This window comes from Juglans regia, chromosome 4, assembly GCF_001411555.2.
Source record: "Juglans regia cultivar Chandler chromosome 4, Walnut 2.0, whole genome shotgun sequence".
NCBI classification, from domain to species: Eukaryota; Viridiplantae; Streptophyta; class Magnoliopsida; order Fagales; family Juglandaceae; genus Juglans; species Juglans regia.
In genome coordinates this window covers 594,705-622,019 of record NC_049904.1, presented here as the reverse complement: position 1 = coordinate 622,019, position 27,315 = coordinate 594,705, and the positions used below count along the sequence as shown (strand labels likewise).

The 27,315-nt window shown below is 36.3% G+C and overlaps 2 protein-coding genes across 2 annotated transcripts; one reads left to right on the top strand and one right to left on the bottom strand.

The window, feature by feature from the left end:
• The first annotated feature begins 11,325 nt into the window (after positions 1-11,325).
• Positions 11,326-17,402, top strand: LOC109022158 (protein DETOXIFICATION 53-like). Its single transcript, XM_019004981.2, has 3 exons — positions 11,326-11,505; positions 12,939-13,082; positions 15,957-17,402. Exons 1-3 carry the CDS (start codon positions 11,326-11,328, stop codon positions 17,400-17,402), a joined length of 1,770 nt encoding a protein of 589 aa, XP_018860526.1.
• A 995-nt stretch (positions 17,403-18,397) lies between these two features.
• On the bottom strand, positions 18,398-19,534 carry LOC109022157 (uncharacterized mitochondrial protein AtMg00810-like). The gene has a single exon (XM_019004980.1). It carries the CDS (start codon positions 19,532-19,534, stop codon positions 18,398-18,400), a length of 1,137 nt encoding a protein of 378 aa, XP_018860525.1.
• Positions 19,535-27,315: the final 7,781 nt, after the last annotated feature.

The window sequence follows — 27,315 nt, the reverse complement described above, 5'->3', positions numbered from 1 at the left end:
GTAATTCTTACACCCTACTTCTAAGAGCTACAGAATTTCATTAAGAGTTTCTTCAAAAACTCATCATCTGCAACATTATAGGACAAATGCACCCACATTATAGAAATGAGAAATAAAATTAATAATGCATTTCTTACGACCATCATATGATTCGTTTTTTCCATTGAACTCAGTTCTCAGGATCTCTAGTCTCCAGGTTGGGTATCCTTATACATAGCTCATGCATTTATGGGTTTTAATCTCATTCACTTTAATATATTCCAGATCATTTCACTTGTCAAAACTTTGTTTGGTGGATCTACATTAATAACACCATCAGTAAAAAAAAAAAAAAAAAAAAATCTTACAGTACTATGTTTTTCTTCTAAAAGATCTGAATTTACCATTATAATAATAATTTTGTATTCTACCGATTGTAGTAGTACTGTCACAATGAATCAATTGATTTTTTTCACGAAAGAATAAATATCTCACCATACGGCAGCCAAATATGCAGTAAAGCACTTAAAATCATAAAACGGCTTGAAAGGCCTTACATATAAATATATATATATATATATATATATATATATCCAAATTCAACTCAGAATAGCGTACGTTATTCAAAACTGATCTGAAAGGCTTTCAGTTATATCACTGAGTCCACAAATTAATACCAAATACGTTTTATAAAACCAAATGGCAATAAAGACAATAGAGGCAGCCGACGTAAATAACATTTGCGTACATTTAATACCCAAAAAAGTTAATAACTTTCAGCTTTACTCCCAAAAGCTCAAAGAATTGAAAACTGAAGAGAAACTAAAGACGTTGGAGGCAAAATCTTTTGAAAAAATATTATTTTCTAAAACCTTGACCCCCACTAATTTTTAGATTTAAAAATACATTTTCTTTTTCACAAAAAAAAAAAATACACCTTACTCAAAAATCAGTTTATTCCAATATGAACAAAAAAATAGACTTCTATTTTTATTCCATATCTAAGAAAGACATAAGCATGCATGCCAAAACATTTAAATAATAATGCACATGAAAAGAAACATTATATGCTTTATTCACAATATTTAATTTAAACATCCCATCACAAGCATAGCCCTTGCCCACAAAAACTCCATTTTTTGTAATTACATATTGATTAGATTCCATAGTTTGTTTGAAGTCTACTTTGTTGAATAAAAAACTCGACCTCAAATTCTTCCTCATGGACGGTGTATAGAGAACATCTTTGAGCATTAATATACGTCCAAAAGTGAATTTCAACTCAACCTCACAACTCCCAAAAACCTCGGTTTTACTTGAATCACTAAGCATAATAGTCTTCTCTTATTCAAAGGGAGTAAATTTTTTGAGCCAATCTTTATCATAGTAGACATGCCTATTGGCACTAGAATCTGTCCACCAGCCTTCAACAAATTGAAACATGTTAATGTCTATAACCATTGCTACAAATGGCTCCTCAATTATATTAACTTGAAGATTATTATTTTCTCGCTTTCGGAACTTACAAATTCGAGCAAAGTGCCCAAATTTGCCACAGACAAAACACGCTTGATTTTGTGGAGGAGTCCTTAGTTCTTATCATTTTGGTTTTGAAAATCCTTTTTGTAAGGTCTACTAAATTTTTTGAAATCTTTTCTTTGCAGCTTCAATAAACTATTTCTTGTATTTTAACCTTTGGGCAAGCTACGAATTTCATAAATTAAGTTTACCTTTGTCATGAAATCCTTATTACCATTTTGAAACACCAAATCATCTTGGCCTCTAGCTTCCTCCTCTACATGAATACATGTGATTAAGGTCTCCAAAGAGGTCTCCTTTTGTTTATGACGCATCGGCTTTTGAAACTTTCTCCACGAATGTGGTAGCTTGTCGATGATGCCACAAACAATTAGATTGTCTCCAATCTTAATGCCTTCAGATCTAACTTTAGCTACAACCATTTGAAAATCTTGCGCTTGTTCTGCAACGGATTTTTCATCTACCATTTGATATCGAAAGAAGCGACTTGCTGCATATTTCTTCACTCCAGCTTCTTCCGTATCTTATTTACTCTGTAAAGCTTTCCAAATTTTCTTTGCAAATGTGTAAGTAGTGTTGTAGTAATCATAAAATTGATCAGCAAGACAATTTAAAAGATAGCATCGACAGTTATACTCATCTTTAGTATATTTTTCAATCTTTTCTTCGTAGGCTTTCACTTGAGCTTCAGCTATATTCTCAGTAGTAATCTTGCTAGGATTCTTTGCAGTGAGAACATAAAAAACGTTGAGAAGACTTAGATAGAAGAGCACCTTGCACTTCCATATCTTGAAATGAGCTCCTTTGAACCGGAAGGGCTTGTTGAGATCTCCAATGCTTTCTGTGGATTTTTCAGTTGTAGGCTCCATGGATGAATCTCCTTAAAATTGATGGTAAAATTCATAATAATATAATAAAAGTTACAATGAAATTAAAAATTAAGACGAAGCTAGTTTGGACTGAGGCACGGAAATCTTGCTCTCTCTAAGGAGATTCAAGCCCTCTGCGGTATACAAAATCTCAAATTAACTGGTGCAGCAGAACTCTTTTTGACTTGACTCCTCCAGGATACAACAGCCCAACTGATCGTTGTATAACTCAAGTCTACTATGCACAAGTGGTTGAGCCCAAAACTCCACTCAAAAGAACAACTTTATTTGATCTACAAATACTCTAAAAAATATATACTTACTAAACTTGTTTTTCTTATCTCACTTTCTCTTAATGTTCACACTTTCATACCCAAAAACCAGATGAACATATACAAACCATATGGACAATAGACGTCCTAGGAGGTAAAAAGACTTAACGGGCAAAAAATAATAAAAAAGAATTAAAACACAAGCAGCCCACCAATGACTATAATAAAGATACCAAACGACTACTTTACAACAAGTCTATTAAAAAAATGTTACTGGCAATCAAGAGAATAAAGATGGGCTGAATAACGTTCAAGCAATAAACCTCATAACGTACAATAACGCTTCAACCATTAAAACTATTAACGGAATAAAAACACTTTAAAGACCATTCTCAATATCAAATGCCGTAATAGCACTAAAAGAAACATTACAAAAACTCTATTTATTAAAAAATACCAACACTTTCTGATCATCAACCATCGCGTTCTCGATCGGCCTGATCATCATCATCGCAAGGACAGCCCCATATATATAACTTGATCAGAGAGTTGATGAAATCCATGACTACTGCTTCAACCTTGATTAGATTGACAGATCTAGTTTGTAAATTATGAACGCCAACACCAGAGAGAGTTCGATATGAAAGGCGCCGTTATGAACCCCAACAACACCTCGATCTACATATAATTAAGCATATATAATCTGATTAAAACTTTCTTCGCTCAAAAGGATATAACGTGACAATAACATAGATGTAATCCGAGGTTTGTAAAGTACTTAGATATGATTTAACCATGGCGTTTCCAACCAAACAAAAAGCCCTAATGATCTGATAGTCCTCGGTGTTCAGAGAAAGGCCTAAAGTCAAATCCCAAGTATCAAGGATGAGGTTATTACATAAAGATCTCGTCGTATGCATGCAGCGTGGACTGGGTCATTAAGTGAAGATCTCATATGCATGCTTCGTAGACTGAGTCATTGGCAGTTAGAGGATGTTTTCTACATATTTACTTCGTTAGTTCGTGTACTCTGTTTTTCACATATTTATTTCGTGCACTCATTTTTCATGTTGTTACGTGCATATCATGTGTTTTGATTACTAGCTACTCAGTTGCATGTTGTCATTTATTTCAGCAGTTTGTTTGTCATGTATTTCGGTATTCTTGTACATGGCTTTACTTATTTAAGCAGCCAAAAGTTATCAATGAAAGGCATCAAGAAATCATATTATCCAAACCGTGCGGTGCGTTCTCACCCGAAGAGAAAATTCATTCAAATTGTGGTTCATTCCGTAGCACTCATTTTGCCTTTTAGATTGGGACCTATCATGATCTTACTAACATTCCTGTTGGTCTGCTAGCTACAGGATGGCCTTAGAAGGCCGCGTCTGGATATCTGAAGTTTCTTTTCAATTATTAGATAAAACTGAATAATGAAAATTTCATATAAGTAGCATGCATTAATTAAATATTATAAGATTCATATATATATATATAATGTGTGGAACTTTTTATAATAAAATTAAACCCTCTAATAATATTTGGATAGATCACTGTTCAGCATGTGAGACTGCTTATATATATATATGTCTTGATTTAGCTGAAATTAGCCACGCGTCCAATGGGATCGATATGGGTTGTGAGCCACTAATGAAATCATGAGACCAAGATGGTATGTATGGCATATATCTCTTGGACGTAGGCCATGGGCCCACTACATTGCTGCATGCAAGCAGGAGGTCCTCATGTGGGATTCTTTTGCTAAATTTTGGAATCCGGCCTAGCTAGTACTTAATTGCAGGGTTGGTCTTTAATTTCCAACATGGTTTGCTAGCTAGCTAGCGATCCTGGACATCTCCTTCATGTTAAAGATAAATTGTCCCTTCATCGATCCACGTTAGATGTCCTTATAAGGAGATAATTCTGCTAAGCATTAGGCATCAGTACTTGATCTCTCGATGATCAGTCATCAGATGTACTCATGTATCGGCCTACAACAAAAGGAATATAATTTTGAAAGAATCCAATGATCATATATAGCGTAGACACGTATATTAAAAAGACCAATTAGTAGATAAATATAAATGAGGTTTGTTGCGTATCAGCCGGAAGCCGCAGTACAATTCAAAGGTATTTTTTTTTTTCACTCATTGCGTTGAGTGTGCGGCGGCTTCCGGCTGATACGAATATTTTTTCAATATAAATAATGGGTCCGGCATTAATAACAATGTTGACTCAGATGATCACTAATAGCATATCAGTCCAACCGAAGTCGAAATTTTCATTATGTTAGCACTTTCTCTAAATCGTGATATTGAAGAAGAGATTGTGATTTCTTTAAAAATCATATCAAGATAATAAGCAACAGTACATCTACCACTCTCATCGCTTTCAAGAGAGGTTCCATCGCTACTAGCGGTGGTTACATTGTTCGCAATTTTTTACGAATAGCTTATTTTTATCTTTTAAGATGGCATTCTCTCTGTAAAATATGGGTAAAGATCAAGAAATTAATCATAAAAATTCATTTTTTTTTCTTTTTTATCTATTTTTTTTACTGTTATTATTATTCTGAATTTTTTTTTAAGAAACCACACCCCCGGCCTCCTCTTATATCATATAAATGAAATATACTAATTGCTTGTTTAGGGGAAAAAAAATGTGACTCAATGATGATGCTGTACCTATATATAAAAAGTCCTAAATGCTAGCTTATATATTAATTAGCTGCAGCATGATGATGATCAAGTACTACTTCTTATTGGGCGGTAAGTACTTGATGAATCGAGAGTACTCTTTGCCGACCATGTCGATGTCGTTGCCTACATGCAATTAATATGGAAGCTAGCTAGACCAAATGACAAATTTAATGAACCTTATGATCATCTCTTTCAAGACTTTCAATACACGATCAGGAAGCTGTTTAGGGAGGAGGGGACATGCAAGCAAGACCATCATGAATCGATTTCTTTTGTCAAATTAGCTGTGAAAGCCATTAAAAATGGAGGGTGGGGAAGAAAAGAAAATGAAACAAGGATTTAATTCTTATTTGCTCCCATAACTTTGATTTAATTGTTTATAGCTTTCATATAACACGCGCACACATGATCAACACAATTCTAATTAATTAAGCAGCTAGCTAGCTACCGTACGTTCTGCTTGCCTGGAAAAGCCCTGTCAACATGATGAATGATCAATGGCTCGTCTATTTAGATCCCACAGTTAAAGGTGTAAAGTGCCCAAGTGGAGCATCATGGCCGGACATGATGCTTCTTAATTAAATTACAAGTTTAAAGACCAATCACATGATTTGCACTTAATTTAACTAACTAAAAATATATAATTAGAAAGAAATTTATTATGCATTAATTACTATTTATTCTCATTCTCATACTTCATATTTATAATTTTTTTATAAAATTTGTGACGTTTTTCATAAAATATAAAAAAATTTTCATAAGATATAAAGTATGAGATTATGATAAATAATAATTAATAAAAATAATTTTTTCCTATCAAAACGTCCACAATTATAATTATGATAATTCTTCACTCAACATATATATATATATATATATATATATATATTATTATCTGTGTTAGCAAACTTTAAGAAAAACCATGAGTTAAGATCTTCGACAAAGATTGGAGAAAATAGACATATTCCTTTTTCCAGTTCTGGTCTGCTTAGTCAATCGGGTACCCTAAACTCCAGACATTTTATCGTACTTTACTGATAATGTACAGCTAGCTGGAACCTATCCAATGAATGGGATTCCAAACCTATGATGCAGTGCAAAGCTACCTTGGAAAGTGTCTCAGGACCACGAGCATCGTTCTCTTAAGGGACAGAGAAAAAAAGAGATCGTTAAAAGGGGGAGAGATGAGGAAAAAATAAAAAAGAATGAGCACGGGCACATTAACAAGCTGGCGTATAATCCAAGGATCGAATTAAGTGACGAGGATGGGCCAGGGTTCAAATAATTAGGTCTGATTGAAATTAAGAAGTGTTTCATTTTATTTTATTTTATTATTATAATTTTTTTAAATTTTTATATAAAATATAATAAATAATTTAATTTTTTTAAAATTTAAAATAATAATAATATTAAAAAATAATATTCTAATAATATTTTTTTTAATTTTTATCTTTCATCTAAAATCATCTTATTTCATTTCTGAATCCAAATCAACTTTTAAAATGTCCTAATTACCATTTCATAATTAACTTTCCTAATTAATTGCAATTTTTAAAGTTCTAATTATTAAGTACTTTATATATATAAATATACACAATAATGATAGTTTGATATATATATATATATATATATATATATATATATATATCCATTTTTTGTGGGTTTGTAAGATAAGTAGTACTATATATATAATTGAGTAAATATTAGTATATAAACTACGTACTGCTTAATAATTATGATCTTAAATATGTATAATATTTATACTTTTTTGTGAATTCTTTATCTTAAAAAAAAAAATGTTCACATGATGATGGTCTGGTGGAAAAGGCCAAAGTAACTCCTCCCAGCTTTCTTGTGCGTGTGTGGGAGAATCATTCTCATCGGGCAAGACCGTACCTTTGATTCCAACCACCTATATATATGTATATATATATATATATATATATAAGGCTATGATTTGTTTAATATAATTAGGGAATTTGTTTTTTCGTGGTCGATGGTGGATTAACTAATAATTAAGAAACAGCCTAGCTAGCATAATTAAGCAAATTAATTAAATTAAATTAAAGAACCCCAAAATGGAGACTGAAGAGTAGTACTACTTAATTAGTATCCTCCTATGTGGAGAAACCACGTGATTTGCCTTGCCTTCTCTCTCAACTTGCACTCGCTCCAACTTATAATTAATATATAGAAGATCATCATGTACCATGCATCATGTTCGATCTACGACTACTACTACTACGAGAGAATATATATATTTACTGTTGGATCGATATATAATATCGTACATACAACTATATATATATGTATATATGTATGTATATCTAGGCTAGCATCCCATAAGTACGTCTACAAGAAATTAAACTGTTCAGTCATGTATATAGTCATTTATTTCCTGTGAATATGAGTTTGTTTTGGTTGTAAATAATCATTCTCATCGCATATAATTCGTCACAAATACTCATTTTTCTTATAATGCTAGTTAGTATTCGGTCATGTAGGGCACATTAATTAATTAATTAGATGAGTTTTATCAAACTTCTTTTTAAATACTCTTGTTATATATATATAGTTCATATAGCGCAATTCTTGCTGGAACTGGAGCTGGAGCTAACACCGCCTATATTTATATATATATATATATATATATATATATAAAATTAAGTATAGTAGTGGTACTATACCTTGTAAGGTCTTCATGTAGTACTGTTGTTTTCGATCGATCCTGATCTTTATAATCTCCTTCTCACCAAAAAGACAAAAAATAAACAGATTCAATAATAAACGACTACATGGATCGATGCATGCACGCATGCATCATGTGATCATGATTCAACTTGATCTTATTGCAACTCTGAGCCAATTAAAGATATCAAGTCCGAATACTCGAATTAATATATATATATATATGCACGTTGATTTATTTCAACGATGTGCATAACTAAGGCGATCAAACGGGTGACAGATCAGATGCTGCAATATTTTACGTAGTTATAGCTTATACCACGTACGTACATGATGATCATGAGTAGTAGTACCTATGATTCATGATTTGTTGTTATCCTATATATATCGTATGAGAATCTCTCATGATCATTTTAATTTATCCTGCTCTTTTTAAGGGACAAATCAACTATATATAATATTATATATATATTATAATGTAGCAAAAAATTGTATTTTGAAATTAATTTTTAAGTATACTTGAGTTTATTACTACGTACATGCAGTTAGAAGCGAAAGCAGATCATGAGATGTGAACTACGTTATTTTCATGATTTGTAATTTGGACCTTTTCCAGTAGTGCTCAATAGTACTTAAAGAAAGAGAACAGGCTAGCTAGGTCACCTGCCAGGATTTCTTTCGGTAAATAGAATATACACTCATGTAGTTAATGACCATATATATTAGGAGTGTTAAATCGTGTTAATAGGTTGTATTCGTGTCGTGTCAAGGCATGTACATTATACTATATAGATCAATCCGAACACGACACGTTAAGCTTATCGTATCATCAAACCCTAAGACGACCTATTAACATAATGGATGTACGTGTCGTGTCAACCCGTTTTGACCCGTTAGTGAATACTATGAAATAGGTTAACACGACCTGACCCGACCCGACCCATTTCAACTCGTCTATGTAAATATGTTGAATATACCCAAAATTAACCTTTTTGACCTAATTAAGTTTAACATAATTTTATATAAATGTTAAGATCACAATATCTATAAAAAAATATTAAACTAATTACAAGTCCAAAATTACAATTCAAACAATAAAATTATTGAAATTAAAATCCCAATAATTTTACTTTTAGGTATAAAGGTATAATTGTAACTTTAACTTTCATAACGGGTTGACCCGTTAAGAAATTATGTCTTAAAGAGTCAACCCATTTTGACCCGAACCCGGCCATTGAGACTAAACTCAAACCCGTTATTATATATCATGTGTTCGTATTAACTTAACGGGTCGTGTCACATATTACTACCTCTAATATAAATACAGAACAAAAATATATGCATGCTAATTAACATTAATTAATACTAACAATATTGGTAAATTATCTAAGGCAATTGATCATGAATTGCAATGGCTTCCCGTGAACGTCTCATGAAGCTAGCTAGCTACCAAGACTTGATCATCAGTAGTACCATGATGAATTAGGTACTTATACTAACCAATTTTCGCATATTGCAATTTCAATTTTTGAGAAGAGTAATTCTACATACAACCGCGAAGTGCGTAACCGCCGCGTAATCGCTTTGAAAAAGAGTGGGGTCCACTATTAAAAAATTAATTTTTTTCATGTGGGTCCCATGTTTTATTCATTTTTTTCAAAACGATTACGCGGCGGTTACGCAATTCACGGTTGTAAGTATCTTTTCTCTTTTGTGGGAACTACATATGATCATGATCATCCAATTAATATATATAGGCCAGGATCACAATCGAGTCCTGTCAATTTTTTGAAATAAACTGTACATATATTCGAATATGATCTAGCTAATCATGCATTCTTACAGATATTTAACTGAGACGTTCAAGATTTGCAAAAAATAAAAAAAATCTAAATAAAAGATAAAAATACATGCAAAACATACACAAATTAAAGGAGGTATATGAATGAATACTTTACAGGCTGGTGCTAGCTTGCACTAGTACTACTGCATCCCGTAACAGTACTACTACTGTGGAGTACTTAATTAAATTCCCTAATACAATTTGAATTAAGTTACAATATATATATATATGTATATATAACGTGCTAATATATAACACAGTAACCTGGTTTTTCAAGACATGCACATGGGATCATCAGTTGACACAAACTAGTGATGATCACCACCAACTCCCAAAGTAGTCCGGCGTGACTTTACACAAGCACATATACATAGTGTATCATGTGGTCCTTCGATCTGCCATTTGATCTTCTACTAGTTCTTAATTGCCATGAAGCTAGCGCCTTAATTTGGTATCTTATTCGCGGCCACTCACCCCATAAAGCCTCCCGAATTAAGAAGGAAAATAAAGGTTTTACCATATATTTCTGATTTCCCTAATTGCTAGCTAGAAGCTGTACAATTATATACATATATATATATATATATTTATATATCTGCATTAATTTAGGATGCTAATATCTTTTGGGTGATTCATGACAATTTGACACGAACATAAAATTGTTGGGTTGAGCCAAAAAAATTAAGTGGACGCATGCAGTACTAGTCGGCTTTACAGTACTTATAAACTTATATTACAATTTACATTACAAGCAGCTAGCACGTACACCAACATGAGTATATATAAAGTAGTCGAGGCCGGCCTAGAGAATTGCGAGTTCTAGCTAGCTGTCCCTTCCAATTGTGAGATCTTTGTCCCAGTGCATGCACCAAATATTTCCTCTTACTCCTTCCTTTCAGCAATAACACTTCCAATGCCACGGGCGGAGGACATAGTTAAAAACGTGCGGCCAACGACTTCCCGTGCACGGTGACAGCATACCGGTTTTTGTGCTTCGTAAAATTTAAGGTTTGGATTATATATATATATATATATATATATATATATATATATATCTTCTACTTTCAATTATCAAATCTTTAGGCACGAATGTCTAAAATGAAAATCTCTCGTTATACGTACGTACGTAATTATATATTCACATCATATATGGCCAGTGCTACATATGTGTGCGTGTGTGATTCTATAAGTTATATATACAAATATATATATATATAAATATATATATATATATATATCAATTAAGGAGGAGCTCGAATTTCATGACTAATACTTTCTTGTCATGTGTTTTCTTTGTAATGATCAGTTAATGTTTAATTAAACTCGATCGGCACCAATATTGGGCAAACCCTCTCTGGAAGTGGTCCGGTTTTTGTAATTTTTTAGCGTTGTTTTCTCAATCCGCCGGCCACTTTGCAAACCCTTGTGAAAAAAACATGTGCAGTACTTGTACTGAATCTCGAGGAATTATAAATGGCGACCCTTTGCAATCCAAGGATGAGTGCTGCAATGAAGACAGTATGAGATCAGGTAGAAGCGAAGGCAGATTCTTCAATGGCATTCTCCGACGTCTTCTACAGGCCAGTGGTCCATTCCTAACACTGCCGCTCACAGAGGTAATTAACTCTCTCTATCTCCTTAACATACTGATCATACTGCATACATAACTATTTTTTTTCTCCTCCTTTGTTACATTCTGAGAATATTGAAATATAGGAGCATATATATATATACACACCATTTTTTCTGTTCATTTTAAAGTGAGGATAGCTTCCAGTTTGGTGCCGTACGTACGTGTTTAACTTTTGAAAAGAATAAAACTACTTTCTACTTATCTTTAATGATATATAGTTACTGATGTATTTCTCTTTTTAAAATCAACGGATCATGTACGTACGTACCTTATAACGTTTCTCAAATAAAATCTCAGTTTTCATATGTGCCGATAATTAACTCCGTTGCTCCTCAATTTTTTGAACTTTGGAGACAAAAGAAGATTGATCTTCATTAACTCCGACGATCCCATTGCTTCAAAATGGCCTTGACGATCAGCGCGCAAGGATACGTAACAGCTTCTTCAGCTGGCCTTACCTGAGTAATTCCTCCATCTTTCTGGTCCCAACCCATGAGGCCACCTCATTTCAGCAGTCTTCTTCATGCTGCCATTGTTCTGTTTAAGTATTTACGATCATCAGAGTTGAAACTTCAGATCCTGCAACTTCAGCCATTCTTTTATGATATATATCCAGTTCTTCCAGCACATCCAGTGTCCAGTTCCTTCGTAGTTAAAATCATTTTCCAACTCTCTGTTTCCTGTTCCGGCCTCCACTTTCTTAATGTACGTCAACCTCGTCAAAGCCCACTGTCATTCTGCTCGGTTCCTCTTGTAGTTTCACAAGCGAACAAACAAAAGGCAGCGAAAGAAAAGGATGAGTAGAGATTTTTAGTACATTCTACGAAGTAGAATAACTCAATCCAGCTCCCACAGCCGCTCGAAAAAAGTTTGAAAACTAGACGCAGAGAGCTGGGTGCAAAGCCAGTGAGAGGAGGGTATTATGAAGCCAATGCTGGCTTAGCACCTGAACCGGACCGAAATTGCACTTATCTTATAGAGAAGTTCTACTCTTAGGCCGGTTCCCTTTACCAACACCACACACCGTGACGTGCGAACCCGATTTGGTCGTCACATCACGATTTTACACTGTCTTCAACTGAGATTCGCACGTAGTCTCGCAGATGAAAAATTTTCTCCCTCAGATCCCTTCCTCTCCATCTCCCTCACTTCCGTCTAGAAGGATCTTGTTCGCATATATTATCGCGGCTAAGGAATTTTCTCTCTCAGATCCTTCCTCCCCGTCTCCCTCACTTCGTCTTTCCGTAGCCTGTGAGATCCCTTTCTCCCCATTCTCTTCTCACGCAGACTCTAAACTTCTCCCTCATATCCCTTTATTCACCCATTGTTTGTCGCCCTCACTCCCATCAACAAAGTCACACAGAATATGGGAAAAAGGCTCACCATTTGACCACACTGGACACATGTATGGCCCAGGTGGGCAGGGAGAGAGCATTGGCGGGCTCAACAAGTTGCAGAGAGGAACCCAGCAACGGTAGCTCCGCCGCTGAGGCGGGTCCAATTAAGCTCAGAGTCAAACCCACTCCAAATAGAGCCACCATGGCCTTCGGGTTGTGGATGGTAACATAATTGGCAGGATTCTCTGTGCGGGTCTGGACTTGCGTTTGAAATGGTTTGTGTATTTGAGACTTTGGAGTAGAAAAGGAAATTGCTTGTATGGGTTTATGACTAAAGAGAGAATTTGGAAGGTAGAATAAGGTAGTGATGGCCATTGTTGTGGTTCTGAACACTGAAGATTTTTCAGGGTGAGGCCGTGATACATCGGCAGAGTCGAAAATGAACCGTCTAAGGGTAGATTAGTAAATTGGTAAAAGGGAGGTCTTCTAGATCCAGTCTAGCCATGTATGTAAAATGATAAGGTGACGTTGCAAAATCACACTTTTGAAAAAACAATTAAAATAAGTCCAACTCACCGGGTGTGTGTTGTTGGAGAAACAAGGGCCTAAAGTAGAATTACTCTATCTTATAAATGACACATCGATCCAACAATATGGTGATCATTTAGGTGTAACTTGTGACTTTTAAATCTTTTCTTTACTTTTTTCCAAACCAGATCATCCAATTAAAGAGTAGTTATGGACATAATATGTAGACACATGATGATCTTCATCATTTAATTAATATTAAAGTTCATCATGTGAAGATCATATCATCTGGATAAAGTGAACATATTAGTAGGCCTGTGCAAAATAGGGCTTGGCTCATTCAAACCGAAAGGCCCGATATGGGCCCATTCAACTAAAGTTGGGTTCAACGGGTCAAAACCCATAACGGGTTCATTTAATCTAATATCGGTCAAAACCAATCATCCTGAAGAAATAACCCACGCCCATCTATTCTCATCAACCCCTAGCCTTTCTCTCATATGTCTCATATCCATCGTTTTCTTTTTCCTCATCATTTCATGGAATAGCTCAACCAAAGCAAATACCCCTTTTCTCTATTGCTTGGCTTTCTCCGTAACACTCTCTCTCACTGTCTTTGCACCATTTCGTCTCCTTAACACTCATCACTGTCTCACTGTCTCAACCAAAGATCAACTTCGTCTCTCACGCCATCCCTACACCTAAAAGCCACCTTGTGATCTCCTCTCTGCCTCTCACTTAGTCCTTCTTGCCATAAGTAAACTCCTATTGTCTACCTATCTCGCACGACCTGAACCAACATAGACCAAGTGTTTGTGTGCGTGTGTCTATGGTTGTGCAACCAGCCTTGTGGTTGTGGAGTTTTACCCATTCAACAGAGGAGGAAATAGAAAAGTTGAGAGTTTCATTAATGTTCTTTTTCTCCTCCTCTCTCGCTCTATTTTTCTCTCTATTTCGCTTTCTCCTATCCTGACTTCAAGCAAAGATGCGTGAGATCCTTCACATCCAAGGTGGGCAATGCGACAACCAGATCAGTGCCAAGTTCTGGGAAGTGGTGTGTGTGGTTCTGTTAGGCACCGTTTGTTTGCCCAGAAAAGAAAAGGTAAAATGTGATTTTTTTTTTTTTTTGTTCTGTTAGGCACCGTTTGTTTTCCTAGAAAAGAAAAGGTAAAATGTGATTCTGGTAAAATGTGATTTTTTTTTTGTTCCTTTTTGGTAATTTTAGTGATTCTTGCGCATATTCATTTTGGTTTGAAAATTATAGGGTAAATTGGAAATTAATTTCATAAAATCAATATTATGTTGATGCTGATTGTGATGTTGATGAAGTTTTTTAGTATAATGAGAGTTTGGTGGTGCAATATTGGTGTTTGTTGAATCTCTAATCTTTTGTTTGCAAAACAAACAAACAGAAATTAAGGATATTTCTTTCTTTCTTTTTCCTTTGATAAAAAAAATAAAAAAGAAAATAAATTTATGGAAAACCGACATTTTAACTCGACCCAAATGGACTGAGTCAGGTCGGGTCAATTTTGGACTGACTGGTCGTCGGGTCGGACCCAAAATAGCCTTGGGCGGGCCAGGCGTTGCAGGCCTACATATTAGATTAATTCACTAAAATGCTGGCAAATTATAGGAATAAAATGATCACAAAGAAGGATAAACTCTACATAGGCATGCATTTAATGATTTCTCTATTTCTTTTATAATTCATGAGCATCCAGTTTGTACAAAGAATTGGAAAGGGTTTCTACCATGTAATGTTCTTTTATAATTCCTCACGCAAGTGTTTTTCACAGTACGTAAAGATACTCGAGTTAAGATATCATAAGAAAAAATTCAAACAAGAATACATGATGATGAGCTCCTCTAACTGTAATAATTTACCTTAAGAGTGTTTTTAATTGATCAAAGTTTGTTAATTTTGATTAGGGCATCTGATTTCGGGTGAGATCATCATGATCTATATATTTAGACCTTTTTCATCATATGAAAATTTGCGAGTTTGTATTCATCAATATAATTAACGTAAATTTGGTCGTACACCCGGCCATGTGTTATGATCGAATTAGGATTAAGTCGTAATTATGCGATTGGACTATATATGTTCATACAAGAAAAATAGACTTTTGTGATCAATTTATTGTAACTAAAAGACTATTTGTAACCAATTTTAGTTGTAAATAGTCATTTTGCTATAATTAACTGATCACAAATAAACAGTTTCTTATAATGTATATATATAATTAATTAATTAATTATTCCTTTTAAGATATACCCGTCTTATCCCTTGCATTTAAATTACTATAACAACAATTACTCTTAGTAATATCTATTTGCACGACCGATATAAAATAATTGAACGGCTATTAAATTAAGCCACTAATTAATTAACTCTGATCTCTACATATATATATATATATAGTTAACTAGTATACAGAGTTGTGTCTATATATCGATCATGTCATCTGTAATAAAGCCACGCGTTCTCATGTACTACTCAATTCCTACCAAAATAGTTTAGGCTTAATGTTATAAACTTCATAACGATTTGTAATTATCATTCTAGATTAACAATAGATATTGTCAATCCTTGCAGGTGGGGGAAGAGGTTCAAGCATTGTGGAAGATTGCAGGGCCCATCGGGATGACAACCTTTCTTATATACTCGAGGTCCGTTATTTCCATGCTCTTCTTGGGTCGTCTCGGAACAACAGAGCTAGCTGGGGGAACACTGGCGATTGGTTTTTTGAATATCACAGGCAATTCAATCCTCAGGGGCCTATCCATGGGGATGGACCCCATCTGTTGCCAAGCCTATGGAGCCAAAAGATACTCAGTTCTCAGCCAAACCTTCCAGAAAACACTATGTCTTCTCCTACTCGTTTCCATATCCATCTCAGTCATATGGCTTAACGCTGGCCCCATCTTTCGTTGGTTGGGTCAGGACCCAAACATCACAAAAGTCGCAAAGGTTTACTTGGTTTTCTCCATTCCTGAATTGCTAGCTCAAGCTCACCTCCACCCATTAAGGATCTTCTTAAGAACCCAGGGCTTAACCACCCCACTAACAATAGCAGCCACTTTTGCAGCCCTCCTTCACCTTCCTTTTAACTATTTCCTCACTACATATTTGAAATTAGGTGTCAAGGGTATTGCACTGGCTGTTGCTTTTAATACTCTCAACTTAAACTTGGGCTTGATAATATATCTTATGGTCTCCAAAAGACCACTAAAACCTTGGAATGGAGCTACATTTACCTCTGCCTTTCAAGGCTGGGGGCCACTGCTAAGTTTAGCACTGCCTAGCGCTGCTTCAGTGTGCTTGGAGTGGTGGTGGTATGAAATAATGCTGTTTCTGTGTGGATTATTGAGCGATCCACAGGCAAGTTTAGCTGCAATGGGCATCCTCATTCAAACGACAGGCTTGCTATATGTGGTTCCAATCTCTTTAAGCAGTGGCATAGCAACACGTGTCGGCCACGCTTTGGGGGCTGGTCAACCATCCCTGGCCCAATTGGCAGCCATTATTGGACTTATCGTGGCCTTTGCTTTTGGACTCTCGGCCCTCATTTTCATGAATGCAGTGAGATCTGTTTGGGGAAAGTTGTTCACAGATGAGTCTAAGATTCTTGATCTGGTTTCAATTGCACTTCCAATATTGGGGTTATGCGAACTCGGCAACTCACCCCAAACCGCTGCGTGTGGGGTCTTAACCGGTACAGCACGTCCTAAGCTGGGCGCCCGTATAAACTTGTGTGCATTTTACGTCGTTGGATTGCCAGTGGTTATTCTGACTTGTTTCGTGTGCAAGGTTGGGTTTCTAGGTCTATGGTTGGGGCTACTGTCAGCACAGTTTTCTTGTTTGTTTATGATGGGATACGCATTGATCCGTACAGATTGGAGGCACCAAACTAAAAGGGCTGAGGAGCTGACTCTTGCAGCAGATCAAGAGGCGCGCGCACCAGATAGGGATGATTTGGAAAGCGTCCTACTAATTACCACTGATCTCTGAGTTATAAAAACCAATTTTTAAGTCCGTCCGTACTGCATGAAGACATTAATTATTGGCAAGAGTACACGCGAAGGATATATATATAAATCATGAAACTCATGGTTACATGCATTAATGATCTTAAGTACTTGAGGTGGAACAGAAGTGAGAAGTTAAAAAATGGGCCAACTATCTGATCTGGTGGATGATCATCAAATGCATGTTTAGTTCGTTGTACGTCGACTAGGAGTATATTCTTTAATTTACTTCAATTCATAGAAACACACGTACTCAAACTCACATGACATAGTACCAGCTTGTACGATTTCTTTCCTTCTTTTATATTTAATTTGCTGATTTTTAGTCGATTGACAAATTAATATTGTTTATCTAATCCTGGCTATAATTTGCTCACATTGGTGGGAATTAGAATCTAGAAAAGGGAAGTAGGAGGCGTTATTAACGTTGAACATATATATATATGAAGTTGAACTTATATATATATATATATGGCCGGAATTGCCTTGGGCATTCGTGCGAGCTGGCCCTAGTACGGGTAGTACTGTTTTTATGTTGCATTTGTATGTGTATGTGTATGCCAACAATAAAATAAAAAATATAGTGAATCATGATCAAAATACTGCATTGGATTGATGGTTCTTGCTTTTTACGATGGTTTAGATTTATATATGTTTTTATGATCTTTATATATTTTTAGTTAAATATTAAATTGTGGATTTTACATGTTTGAAAGCCAATTAATGGATAATATTTCTCCCTCATGCACCCATGAACAATTAAATAATGGATCATGAGGTTATGACTAACAGAACAATACGAAAAGTATTTCTCAAATGTTCATTTCATTCATATCGTAATACACTGTGCCTTTGACATAATATATAGGCAAGTGGTGCTGCAAGTAATAACAGAAAGCACGTACAGAAATGCATGAGGTGCTGCAGGAAATAACAGAAAGAATAAGTTGGTTACAACAGATCAGAATAAAAGATAAATCATGAAGATTCTGGAAGCTCGTAGAGCTGCTGAGGTGGCTTCTGATGCTTCACATTTAATTGAGTTGTATCCTCTGTATTTATGCTAATACGCCCCCTCAAGGCAAGTGTGGTATCAAATACACGAAGGCTCGATCGAAGAGCAGAGAAACGATCAGATACTAATGGTTTAGTAAACACATCAGCAAGTTGGTCTTTGCTACTACAGAATTTCACTTGCAATGTTTTGGCAGCTACTCTGTCTCGTACAAAGTGAAAATCAATGTCCATGTGCTTCGTACGAGAGTGATACACAGGATTAGAAGTCAAGTAAGTTGCTCCTAAATTATCACACCACAGAACAGGTGGATGAGGGAGAGGAAAACCGAGTTCTTTGATGAGAGATTGCAACCAAATAAGCTCTGCAGTGGTGTTTGCCAGTGATTTGTATTCAGCCTCAGTGCTGGAACGGGCAACAGTATGTTGTTTTTTTGAGCTCCATGAAATAGGATGCTTGCCTAAAAATATACAATAACCTCCAGTAGATTTTCTGTCATCTGGGCAACCAGCCCAATCAGCATCAGAATAGGCATGTAAGACAAAAGAGGATTTTTTGGAGAGAAAGAGTCCATGGTTGATAGTGGATTTTAAGTAGCGAAGAATTCGCTTGACTGCTGTCCAGTGAGAGAGTTTTGGTGCATGCATAAATTGGCAAGCTTTATTTACAGAAAAGGAGATATCAAGTCTTGTTAAAGAGAGATACTGTAAGCTGCCAACAACACTTCGAAATAAAGTAATATCATCAAAGGATGGAGAGTCAAATTTGGAAAGCTTTATGGATGCTGACATGGGTGAGGAGACAGAATTAGCTTCACTCATACCAGTTTTTTTTAACAGATCAGAAATGTATTTTCTTTGACAAATAAGAATTCCATCCGAGAGATACTCAAGTTCCAACCCCAAAAAATAGGACAGTCTGCCCAGATCCTTAACAGGAAATGCCTGACTAAGAGAGGCAATAAGCTTGTCAACAACCACCGAGGAGGATGCAGTAATTATCATATCATCAATATAGACTAGGATAAACATGCAGAATGAGTATGTGTGCATGATGAAAAGTGAGGGGTCTGCCTTTGATGCAGTGAAGCCGTAAGACATTAGCCAAGAGCTCAAGGCCGAGAACCAAGCTCGAGGAGCTTGTTTAAGGCCATAAATGGCCTTGTTTAATTTACAAACAAAATGAGGCCTCAGTGAATCAACAAAACCTTGCGGTTGTTCCATAAAAATTGTCTCAGAAAGTGGACCATGAAGAAAGGCATTTTGTATGTCAATTTGTCTGAGACACCAACCATGAGTAATGGCAATGGAGAGAACTAACCAAATGGTGGTAGATTTTACCACGGGGCTGAAGGTTTCGGTATAATCTATACCGATTTGTTGATGAAATCCCTTAGCAACTAATCTCGCTTTTCTCCGTTCAATAGAGCCATCTGACCTCAGCTTTGTTCGAAAAACCCACCTGCAACCAATTAGGTTAGAAACCGAAGAAGGGGGAACTAATGTCCAGGTGTGGGTTTGAACGAGAGAGTGATATTCTTCAGACATGGCTTTTTGCCATTCAGGAAATTTTGAGGCAGTGGTGAATGAAGAGGGTTCATCGGGAACCATTGTAGTGGAAACGTAACATTGCCGAGATGGAAATGGAACAGTACCGTCCATGAAAATTTTTGGTTGAGAGGAATTTGTGAGGGATCGAGTAATAATTGGTGATCTGGGAGGGATAAGAGTGGTGGTGTGAGATCGGGTTGAGACCTGGGAGGAAAGGGAGTTAGGGATTTGAGAGTCGGGCGAGAAAGGGGAATTTGGGGAAGACAATGAAGGGAGATCGGGTTGAGATTGTGAGGGAGATTGGACTGAAGGTAAATGCGAAATAGATGGGCTGGAGTTTTGTTGGGCCGGACTAGACTCAGACGAAGGTGAGGGAATTGGAGTGGGGTTGTGAGCTGGATGAGAAGAATGGGGATAAGGCCCAAGAATAGAATTGGGAAAATGAGGAAGAATAGTGGTATCACAATTGGACTGGGTAAGACACGGATGAGGATCAGTTTTTTTGTGAGGAAAATTAGACTCATTAAAGATGACATCACGTGAAATGTAGAGTCGATTTTTTTGATAATCCAGGCATTTGTATCCTTTATGAGATGAACTATAGCCAAGAAATATGCAAGAAGTGGACCGAAAACTTAATTTGTGGCGATTGTAGGGACGAAGATTAGGCCAACACTCACAACCAAAGATTTTTAAAAATGAATAGTTAGGTGGTTTGTGATAGACCATGAAATAAGGAGACCGATTTTGCAAAACAGGAGTGGGAAGCAAATTGATAAGATAGGTGGCAGTTTCAAAAGCATCAGCCCAAAAAGAAAAAGGAAGAGAGGATTGAGCTAGTAAAGCAAGTCCTGTTTCAACAATATGACGATGCTTGCGCTCAACGAGACCATTTTGCTGATGAGTATGTGGACAAGAAAAACGATGGGATATTCCAAGATTTTTACAAAGTGAATTAAGAGATAGAAATTCTCCTCCGGCATCAGTTTGTAAGGAAATGATTTTTGTATTAAAGAATCGTTCAGCAAATTTAATAAAGGAAATAAAAATAGAGTGGTCATCAGATTTATTTTTTAGAGGAAAGAACCATGTAAATCTTGTAAAATGATCAACAATGGAAAGATAATATTTGTATCCATTTCTTGAGACATAAGCTGCTGGGCCCCAGACATCAGCCTATAACAGTTCTAAGGGCTTGACTGACTTCGTGTTACTAAATGAAGGAAAAGGTAACTGATGGGCCTTTGCAATGGGACATTCAGGACATACAAAGGACGTTGGACAGGGAGCATAAGACAAACAATTGTGATGCAAAATGTTGGAGACAATACGAGGTGCTGGATGACCAAGGCGCCGATGCCAGCAGCTTAAGGAGACCTTTTCACCAAGATGAACAGATGAAGAAGACAGCGGCAGTGAGGAAGGAAATTTGTAAAGACCATTATGGGTTGGTCCACTGATGAGGAGCTTGCCCGTCAGTTTGTCCTTTATAGAGAAGTGAGTATCATGAAATTCAAAGAAACAGGAATTGTCAGTGCAAAATTGTAGAACCGAGACCAAGTTTTTTGTGATAGAAGGGACATGAAGCAGATTATGAAGTTTAAAAGAAGAGGAATTAATGGAGAAAGAGGAATCACCAATATTTTCAATGGGAAGACCGGATCCATTTCCAACTCGAATCTGCTCGTTTCCACCAAAGGGTTCAGATGAGAGGTTAAGGTTGGAGAAATCATGGGTTATATGATGTGTAGCTGCACTGTCAGGGTACCAAGTTGAATCTGTGGTAGCGGAAGGTGCTGTGTAATTGGCAGAGAAGGAAGTGGGTGGCTCATACTGGTAAGCATGATCAAAGCGGTAATAGCATTGTAACGCAACGTGCCCAGATTTGTTGCAAACTTGGCATGTGGGTCGGTGGGTGTTAATCTGAGGTTGAGATTTGGAAAATGAATGGCCTCTGGATGATGTATTTCGTCCTCCACGAAACTGACCTCTGCTTCTATTACTTCGTCCTCCACGAAACTGACCGCGACCTCGTGAGTTTGCAGAATTTGCTGTGCTGAGATTCGCTGATGGTTCAAATGGAGAGGAGGTAATGGTACGTGAGTTATGATTTAATCTGCTCTCATGGATAAGAAGCAGATGAAACAGCTCGTTAGAGGATATGGGATCTGCTCGAGTTGTAACAGAGGTGATGAACGGTTCATATGTTGGACCAAGACCATTCAGTAGATAAGTGACATATTCTTTTTCTGAAAGAGAGGCTCCTGTAGCAGCAAGAGTGTCGGCAAGCAGCTTGACTTTACTGAAATAATCAGTAATGGATTGATCTCCTCTTGATAAATTTGTGAGTTGAAATCGGATTTGAAACTCCTTAGCTTGTGAGTGAGAGCTGTACAAGGATTCAAGAGCTTTCCAAAGCTGATGTGATGTACCTGCAGAGATTACATGAGCAAGAATTGACTCTGTTAATGAAGAAAATAAAATACTCAATATGAGTTGATCAGTTTTTTGCCAAGAGAGGTAAGCAGGATTCATTTTGGATGTTGTAGAATTCTCGGAGGAAATCATTCTGGGTGGAGGTATTTGTGTGCTATCCACGAAAGAAAACAGATCCTGCCCTCGGAGATATGCTGTGATTTGGACTTTCCACAGCATATAATTTTCAGAGTTTAGTTTAGTGGTTACTAAGTGAGAAAAGGAAGATTGAAGGGAAGGGGAAGGTGGCGATGAGGTTGCCATGATAGAGGACCAGAGAGACTGCTAGTCTAGCAGCTCTGATACCATAACAGAACAATACGAAAAGTATTTCTCAAATGTTCATTTCATTCATATCGTAATACACTGTGCCTTTGACATAATATATAGGCAAGTGGTGCTGCAAGTAATAACAGAAAGCACGTACAAAAATGCATGAGGTACTGCAGGAAATAACAGAAAGAATAAGTTGGTTACAACAGATCAGAATAAAAGATAAATCATGAAGATTCTGGAAGCTCGTAGAGCTGCTGTGGCTTCTGATGCTTCACATTTAATTGAGTTGTATCCTCTGTATTTATGCTAATAATGACTAGCTACTTGATCTTGACCACCAAGAGGTTGAGAGTCTGAGACAGTAAATGCTTGGGGCCGAGGCTATAGTACCGAGTGAGGAATAGGCCGGAGAGAGCTAGCTTTGTGTGGCGTTTTAAAATTTGACCCCAGTGGTGTATTTCACAACCAAGTACGAAAATGCAGCCTTTGAAAATATAAATAATAATAATAATAATATATATGCGAAATCGCAGCCCCAGAAGCTACGAGGTTCTCGATTTGACGTGACTGCATGCAGGGCCTATCCTTGCATTGAAAATTCAATCTATTTATTATCGGAAAAAGTTTTAATCTCGATATTATACATAATTTAGGTATATATTTTGATAAAAAAAAAAATATCAATTATTAGATAGACAGAATCAAGCACGCATCCAGGCCGCCGCGCATGTCATCAGGAGCAGCTCCAGGACGCGGTGGCTTGTGACCTGCACGTGTCGTCATAGTATGTGTTGGTCCTCTACCGAGGACTCGACTTTATTTCGAACTGCTATCTTATATTTTCGCTTTTCCAAACCGAGGATCAAGTGAAAATAAGTTTGACAATCTATTCCAGTCAGTCCAAACCAACAAGATGCAGCACATCCTCTTTTACTATGACTTTTAGTTGCAGTAATATAATTTGTTTTATGAGACTATACAAAAACCACTTCAAGTGGCATACTCTAGTAGGACATGGGTGGGAGTCAATTAATTTTCTCCACTTCTCTCTTTCTTCTTTTTTATGTGATGCATCTGTTAGTTTTGGAATGATTGTAGGAGACTTCCACGCCACTGAGATTTGTATCATGTAATCTTTTAATTTATCTATAAAATGTTAAACTTGCCTAAGAAAAAAAAAAGCACGCATCCATCAACTGCAAAAAAAATTATATATATATATATATATATATGAATGTATGTATGTATTGTAGAAAATAGCTAGTATAAAATAGAAAAAAAATTAGGCATGGGAGAAGGAGATGGAGGGACACTTTGAAAGGTTTCTTTTTTGCTATTCTTTTTTTTTTTTTTTGAAAGAAAGATGATTTATTAATCAATCAATCACTATAAAACTTCCTTTAAAATAATAGATTTAATACAATAAGGAATCATATCCATATCTAACACAACATTCTTGTGATGAATAGCATCTTGAGCAAGGTAGTGTGCAGCTTCACTTGCTAGCCTATTTGTGTGATGAATAGACCATTGAGCAAAGGACTTTAGCAGCAATTTTTTGTCTTCCAATAGTAGGCCAACTGGGCTGATCATATCATGACTATCTTTCTACAAATATTGAACCACTTGCAAAGAATCACCTTCTAGCATCACCCTTTTAATCCCTATATCCTTATAAAAATTCACAGCCACTTGCAGTGCAACAACTTCAGCCATGAAAGAATTAGCAACTAAGGGCTTTGAGTCACGACAACATCCAATTATTTGACCACTGGTATCTCTTATAATCACTTCAATGCCTACCCTTCCTCTGGATTGAGCACATGATGCATCCCAATTCATTTTAAACCAATCAGCAGGTGGCTTAGTCCAAGCAAATCTCTGAGCAACAGTAACACCTGGTGATGACTTTCTCTCTTGAGTGATCTGGAACAACTAGTAATCCTCTGTAGCTTTGGTTATAAGGAATCTAGGATGATGAAACTCTTTGCCAATAAGAATAGAATAGCTTCTAAACTAGATCAGTTTTGTTATCATAGCAGTGTCCAATTCTTTCTTACTCAACTTCTGTACTAATTCTTTCCAAATTTCTGCAAAACTATGACTTTGAACAAATAATTTCTGAATTCTTTTGCAGCCTATACTCCAAACATCTTGAGAAGCTACACAACTCCATAAGGCATGCTCCCACATTTTCAACATGAGATTTGCATAAAATACATGAATCATCTATCAAAACCTTCCTCTTGCACAGATTTGAGGAAGTGGGGATGACATCTCGACATGCTCTCCAAATAAACATATTGGCTGCATTGGGAACATTCATTTTTCATATTGATTTCTAGAACCCAGAATTATTATTGACATCTAAAGTGCTTGCCTCTTTTTTGGTAACCAACTCTTTTGTGAATATGTTATGCACTCTTCATAGAAAACTGGCCATTGTTGGTATAAAACCAAACCAATTTATCATCTCTACCTCCTGAACTGATGGGGATTTTAAGATTATGTTGGACTTCCAGAGGAATGAAAGATTGATGCAGCAGCTATTCATTCCACCAGTTTAGATCTTGATCCATCAACATTGCCACTTTTGCTTCCTCTCCAAGAGTAAAATCGGAAGATGTAATACTATAGCTAAAAGGTGTTGGTAGCCATCTGTCTTTCCAGATCCTTACCCTCTTGCCAATGCCAATTATCCAGTATAATCATTCTTCTAGTAGCTTTGTCCCTGCCTTGATACTTTTCCACACATAGGAGGGTACACTTGATCCTAGTCTTGCCTTTAAGAAGTCCTCCTGAGGAAAGTACTTTGCTTTAAAAATCTTTGCAAGTAAAGGGTCGAGCTAAGTAAAAATTCTCCAGTTTTGCTTGGAAAGCATTGCTAACTTAAAGCTCTTAAAATCCTTAAATCCAAGGCCTCCATAGTCTTTTGCTATACCCAACTGACTCCATTTCACTCAATGAGTTTTAAAGTGATCCTCATTATAGCCCCACCAAAATTTCTTGAGCATACTGTTCAACTTATGTATAATAAACCCAGGCAGCAAAAAACAAATACCCATTGAATAGGTGAGAATTGCTTGAAGAACTGCTTTTATAAGAATCTCCTTGCCACCTACTAAAAGTGCTTTAGTTTTCCAGTTTGAAATTCTACTCCAAATTCTATCCAAAAGGGAATGAAATGCAGCAGCTTTTGATCTACCAACAACAGCAAGGAGCTCCAAGTATTTCTCAAAAGGCCCCGAGGACTTAACTCCAACAATTTGCATAATCTAACATTAGCTGGGGTGTTTCTGCTGAAAAATAGGGAAGTTTTCTCTTTATTAAGCATCTGTTCCAAGGCTCTCTCATAGATCTCCAACAGGTGAAGTAGCCTACACCATTCAAGAGAATTTGCCTTGCAAAACAGGAGGTTGTCATCAGCAAACAAAAGATAGTTAATCTGAAGATTGTCATGCCCAATTGATACTCTTGAGATACTCCCAATAGCTTATGCATTATTCAGTAAGGAGGTCAAAGCTTCTGAGCATAAAATAAACAAGTAAGGAGAAAGAGGATCTCCTTGTCTAAGTCCTCTAGAGGGTATGAAAGATGCATGAGGTTCTCCATTAATCAATATGGAATAAGAAACTGATCTAATGCAACCCATCATAAGATTGATCCATCTTCTGTCAAAACAAAGTATGTGCATAACTTCTTCAAGCTTAAGAGCCATATAACCTGACTTTCCATACATTCTGATGTTCATAGAATGAAGAACTTCATATGCTGCTAAAATTTTATTAGTGATCAATCAACCAAGACACAAAAGCACTCTGGTTTATTTCAGGTAAGATTATTTTTAACCTATTAGCAAGCACTTTGGAAAAAATCTTGTAAAGCACAGTACACAGATTAATAGGCCTGAAATCTGTCACTTTTTTTGGCTGCTTTACTTTTGGTATCAATGTGATAAATGTGTCATTAATGTCATGTAAAGGCCAGCCATTCTACAAAACTTTTTGTACAAATAGACATACCTCTTCTCCAATGATGGACCAATTTTTTTGATAGAAGTGGGCAGGGAATCCATCTAGGCCTGGTGAGCTAAGAGGGGCCATCTAAAAAACTACATCCTTTTCTTCCATTGTAATAAATTCACTAAGAAGTTTGGAATTCATTTCAGGTGTCACACATGCTGTTAAACCAGAAACACAACTAGACAAATCAGATGGATTAGTAGAAGTGAAAAGATTAGAGAAATAACCAATAAGGTTTCTCCAATCAGGTGAGCATCAATGACGATTTGGCCTTGACTGTCTTCCATTGCTTTGATGGTATTAATTGATTTCCTCTGATTAGCAAACTTGTGATAGTATTGAGTGTTTATGTCTCCTTTATGCAACCAGTTTTGCTTTGCCCTTTGCTTCCATTTTAGTTCTTCCTCAAGATAAAGGTAGCTGTCCACCTCCTTTTGCAAGTCTTGAATAAGTTTGTAATTGTCACATGTTCCAATAGCTTGCAAATCAATTATGTCCTTCATTTTCCCCTTGAAATGTGCTTGAATACATAATATATGTCCTAATTATTTATTGGAG

Coding starts and splice junctions, on each gene's coding strand:
- LOC109022157 (XM_019004980.1), bottom strand. CDS start 19,534: ATGTCTTACGGCTTCACTGCATCAAAGGCAGACCCCTCACTTTTCATC.
- LOC109022158 (XM_019004981.2), top strand. CDS start 11,326: ATGTGCAGTACTTGTACTGAATCTCGAGGAATTATAAATGGCGACCCT. Junction 11,506..12,938: donor TAACACTGCCGCTCACAGAG/GTAATTAACTCT, acceptor TGTATGGCCCAG/GTGGGCAGGGAGAGAGCATT. Junction 13,083..15,956: donor TGGCCTTCGGGTTGTGGATG/GTAACATAATTG, acceptor TTATCATTCTAG/ATTAACAATAGATATTGTCA.